This window comes from Octodon degus, unplaced genomic scaffold (assembly GCF_000260255.1).
Source record: "Octodon degus isolate 3935 unplaced genomic scaffold, OctDeg1.0 scaffold00180, whole genome shotgun sequence".
Classification (NCBI taxonomy): Eukaryota; Metazoa; Chordata; class Mammalia; order Rodentia; family Octodontidae; genus Octodon; species Octodon degus.
Window position 1 is genome coordinate 1,838,463 of NW_004524756.1, and position 5,149 is coordinate 1,843,611.

Sequence of the window (5,149 nt, forward strand, 5' to 3'; positions counted from 1 at the left end):
CTCATGCTGGCCCTGTGGAGCTCTCATCTTGTCTCTCCCCTGCCCTCTCCTCATACCTCTAATGAATGTAAAACCTCACTTTAAAAAGTATTGCAGATTTGAGGCCAGTTGGCAGCTCTGACCATGTCTCAGAATAAAAAATGCTGAGGTGTAGCTTAGTGGTAGAGCCCTTGCTTAGCATACCAGGCCCTTGGGTCTTCAATCCACAGCACAGCCTCTCCCCAAAACAAGAAATTGTGAAAGGAAAGTAATAATTATTGCAGAACTATTGCACTAAGATTTTCAAATGTTTCCCTAACTATGGAAAGAATTCAGAGTTCTTTAAAACTATGGAGATGACCATGTATAACCTGCCAGATGATTTTTTTGTTTATTTTCTTGTATACTTTAGATCACACTGAATATTCAGCAGATTAATTTCTTTGGTATTGAGTTTTAATCCTATTTGAATAATTCTTAGTACTTCTAGCTATTAAACTGTCCATATTAGGAATATTGATTGGGATGGGAGATTTTAATTTTTCAACTTTTTTTTATAGTGGAAGTGTTTGTCCCTCCTTGTGTATCAACTCCAGAATTTATCCATGCTGCTATGAGGCCAGACGTCATTACGGAAACTGTAGTGGAGGTGTCCACGGAAGAGCCAGAGCCCATGGCTACCTCTCCTAGTCCCGTGTCCCCAGAGAGCCACGAGCCAGTGAAAAAGAAAAAAGGTATAGCATATTTATGGATGTCAGAGAAAGTGGATTTTTTTCCTGATACCTTTTTATGACCAACATTAACTAATTTCAAAGAGAAAAGAAACTGAAATCTTAAGGTGTTGCAACACATTCATACTGTTTATTTTATTTTTGTGGTGCTGGGGAAGGAAGCCAGAGCTAGAAAAGTGCTCTACCATTGAACCACAAGTCCAGCCAGGAGGGATTTTGTACTTAAACCTTGAAGGTACTTGCCTGAAAGTAAGTTTTTAACAGTGCTGGAAAAAAGGAAAATGAGGTATCTCCTGCACTTTTGTCTTACCGTTTTTCTAATTTATGAGCCTTTTAAATACTTGGCTATGTTACCAAGGTTATTTATTTTCCCATTTTTTATCGTCTTATCCTTCTTGCCTCTCTCTCCTGTCCTAAAATACTAAGAATGCATAAACTCCGCAGTGGGCAGAGCATTCCCCTTTCTGCTTTTTGATCCCAGCGGTGAAGCAGAGGAGCCGAGCACAGCGCCACCACCAGGAGAATATGTGCAGTACACTGCATTGTTTTCTGGTGTAGATGGACAGTGAAATCATCTATCTGTAGTACTTTCTTCCCTGGCTCTTTTTTATGTTTTGTGTGTGTTTATTTTGAACCTGCAACTGGGCTACAAAGTAGACCATAGTAGGTACATTGAAATTAAATGCAGTTCAATTTTCTTTCTTTCTTTTTTTTCTTTTTCTTTTTTTTCATGCTAGGGTACAAACCTGGGGTGTCATTTATGCAAGGCAAGTGCTCTACTCCTGAGCTACACTCTCAACCATCTCTTTGCATTTTAGAGGGGGGAAGAAATGAAATGCAAGAACATAAGAGAAAACTGTTAGAAATGATGATATTTTCTTTTATTTACTAAATGCTTGACTTCATTGCCATGTGCTTAGTGCTCTGAGAGAAATAAGACCACGACAAAGTACCGTGAGTTGGCGTGTAGCTCAGCGTAATGCTTGCTTACCTTGCTAGAGACCCCAGGATCAGTGGCCACCCCCAGAGAGTGCCTCTCCCTCTATAACACATTTGGCGAGAAAGGCCTGAATGAGAGATTAGGTGGCAGAAGTAGTTCCTGTTGTATATTTTAAGAAACAAAAGGCACATACACAAATGGTCTTATTAATCACTACACACTGAATCTTTGGCTAGTGGTATCTAACCAAAAACAAAAAGAAAAAAGATGGAAAAACCATAAAAAAAAGGATCCATTTGAGAACCAGGATGTGATACATCATAAATCAGAAAATATTTGCATATCTATAGTCTTAGCACTTCGGAGGCTGAGGAAAGAGGATTGTTAAAAGTTTGAGGGCACCCACGGCTACAGAGTTGAGACCTGGTCCAACTTGGACCACATAGGGATACTTTGTCGCTCAAAAAAAACAAAACAAAACAAAAAAGGCATTGATGAATTACCATTTAAAAATAAGTATAACAAGGAAACCTTATTTTTGGGTTTTTTGGGTTTTTTAAAAATTTATTTAGTACATGGTCTCACTACACAGATCTGACTCTAGTGATCCTCCTGTTTTCAGCCTCTCAAGAGCTGGGATTACAGGCACATGCTGACATGTCCAGTCTTAGTTACCATTTCAGCATGCCCAGGAGCGTGGCCAGCTTGGCACGCTGGGATTAAAGCCTTAGCAGGTGCTTTAATCTGCTGAGCTATGTGGTCAGCCATCCTATCTTGTTTTGAGTCAGGGTCTTTCTATGTAGTTTAAACTGGTTTTGAATTCAGTATGTAGCATAGGCTAGCCTTGAACTTAGGGTGATCCTCCTGCCTGAGCCAAGTTCTATGATTTCATGTGTGCACTAGTATGCCCAACTAGGTTAATTTTTAATAGAACTTTTATTTCCAGAGCCTTATACTAATACGTATTGTAATAGAGGAGGTAGCATGCAGTGTCTTACACATTAATTTGACTGTTGACTATAGAGCCTATTTTCCTACCAAGAAATGCACTATTAATTTCTCCTAGCACGTTGTTTAGGAATGCTACCAAGAAAATAAATTGACCCTTTTTGAGCTTGTTGCTGTTCTCAAACTCCTGGGTTCTAGCAGCTGAACTGTAGACCATACCACCATACACAGCTGAACCTTTGTTTTTTAAGCATTGGGCTTTTATGCTTGAATTTAGAGATAGAGATGATAAGTTTTTGTTTTTAAGAGGAAAAACAAATTTCAAAAGGTAATAGGAGGGTAACAATGGTTAATATGTTGCATTTTGTTTTTCATGTACTTTAGGAAAGGGTCTACAGGGTGTTTAGAGTTTCACTACATAAATCCAACTCGTAGTGATTCTCCTTTTTACAGCCTCTGAAGAGTTGGGATTACAGGTGCACCACCATGCCCAGTCTCAATTGCTGTCTCAGCACACACCCGGGGTGGGGATGGGGCCTGCCCAGGGATTGAACCCCCAGCCCCATGCCTGCTTGCATGTACTTTAATATGCTGAGCTATTTGCCTGGCCTGCATATTGTTATCTTTAAAAATTACTCAGAGTACAAGATATCAGCATTTAATTGTTTAAACCATATTAGCACAATTTTTTTTTTTTTTTTTTTTTTTTTTTTTTTTTTTGGTGGAACCGGGGATTGAACTCAAGCCCTTGCACTTGCCAGGCAAGCACTTACTCTACTGAGCTATCTCCCGGCCATTATTGTATATTTTGGATCTTATTTACTCCTCCTTACAAGTATAGTCTAGAGTTGCATCCATTTACTTTTTCTTTTTCTTTTTTTTTTCCGGAACCGGGGATTGAACTCAGACCCTTGTGCTTGCCAGGGAAGCGCTTATTCCACTGAGCCATCTCCCCGGCCCCAGCTTTACTTCTTATACTTCATTTTTATACTTTTCTGCTGGATGGTTAAGACCAAGGTAAAGCAGGACCTGTGCAACAAGAGTTGTAGCTTTGGGGTCTGATAAGATCAGTGAAATCCCCTCAGGATTTATCCCGAGATCCTGTACCTCAGGTTGTCGATCCTCTTTGTATATTCTTGATAGTCATCCCTTGTCTGAGGAATAGTGGGCAAACGTTTTTCCCACATTGTGAGTTGTGGCTTTACTGTTGGTTTCCCAGCTGTGCAAGAGCTTTATAATGAAATCACAGTTGTCGATGTTCTGTGATAGTTTCTGTGCAGTCAGGGTTTTATTCATAAAGTCTCTGACTATACTAAAGTCTTCAACAATTTCACCTATTGTCTTTCAGCAGATTTATCGTTTTTGCTTTAATATTTAGATTTCTGATCCATTTTGAATTTAGTGCATGGTGAAAGATATGGGTCCAGTGTTAATCTCCTGCATGTGGAGAGCCATTTTGTCCAGTACCTTTTTTTTTGGGGGGGGGGGCAGAACTGGGGATTGAACTCAGGCCTTTGCGCTTGCCAGGGAATCGCTTATTCCACTGAGCCATCTCCTTGGCCCATCCAGTACTATTTATTAAAGAGGCTTTCTTTCAAGGAGTGTGTTTGGCACCTTTGTGAAAGATAAGGTGGCTAAGGGCCAGCCAAATAGCTCAGCAGACTAAAGCGCCTGCTTAGGCAGAGTGCAGCAGCCGGGGTTCAATCCCCAGTGTGACATGCTGGCGCCACCCGCAGGGCACAAACATGCTGGCCCCGCCTCCAGGGCTGCTAGGATGGCAATTGAGACTGGGCTTCATGGTGCGCGCCTGTAATCCCAGAGCTTGGGAGACTGAAAACAGGAAAATCACTAGGAGTCCAATCTATATAGTGAGACCCTGTAGGTCCCTGCACCCTGTAGATCCTGTACTAAAAAAAAAGTTGAAAGAAATGAAGAGATAAGGTAGGGCTATGTGCATCTTGTAATCTACTCCGTTGATCTTTGGGTCTGTTTTGTTGGTTATATTTTTTTTTGGCAGTAACCCAGTTTTTGTCATAGCAGCTTTACAGTATTAATTTCAGGTCAGGGATTGTGATGCTTGCCTGCCTTGCCTTTGTTGCCCAAGATAGCCTTTGCTATTCTAGGTCTTTTCTCAGTTCCAAGTGAATTTTAGAATTGTTTTCTCTAATTCTGTGAGATATGCTGTTGAAATTTGATCAGAATTGCATTAAATCTGAATAACAGTTTTAGAGTATGGTCATTTTACTATATTGGGTTCTTCCTACTCAACAGCAAGGGATATCTTTCTGAGAAGATAGTTTTATTACTGACGGTTTCTTTTACATGAAAAGTAAATTCAGAAATTGAGCTCCATTCTACCAAGAACAGTGAACTGGATATTATAACTTCTGCTAAAGTAGACTACTTAGTAGTTAGAATTACCTGAAGTGAAACCCTAGCCTAGAGCCTGGCTCTGCATTTTGTCATATAAATGAAGACATTGAATCTAGGCGTGCAGGCTCTGTGTTGCTGAGCTATACACCCAGCCCCTAGGTGTTTATATAATTTAAAT

At 40.3% G+C, this 5,149-nt stretch overlaps 1 protein-coding gene across 4 annotated transcripts in view; it reads left to right on the top strand.

Annotated features, from left to right (window-relative positions):
* Elf2 (E74 like ETS transcription factor 2) overlaps positions 1-5,149 on the top strand; it is a 27,997-nt gene that overhangs the window by 13,137 nt on the left and 9,711 nt on the right. For 2 of the 4 annotated variants that reach the window (XM_004643635.3, XM_004643633.2), the window contains exon 3: positions 540-713. In XM_004643635.3, the coding sequence (XP_004643692.1) occupies positions 540-713 (174 nt within the window). The remainder of the gene's footprint in view (positions 1-539; positions 714-5,149) is intronic. The other 2 variants (XM_004643636.2, XM_004643634.2) reach the window with 1 other exon arrangement.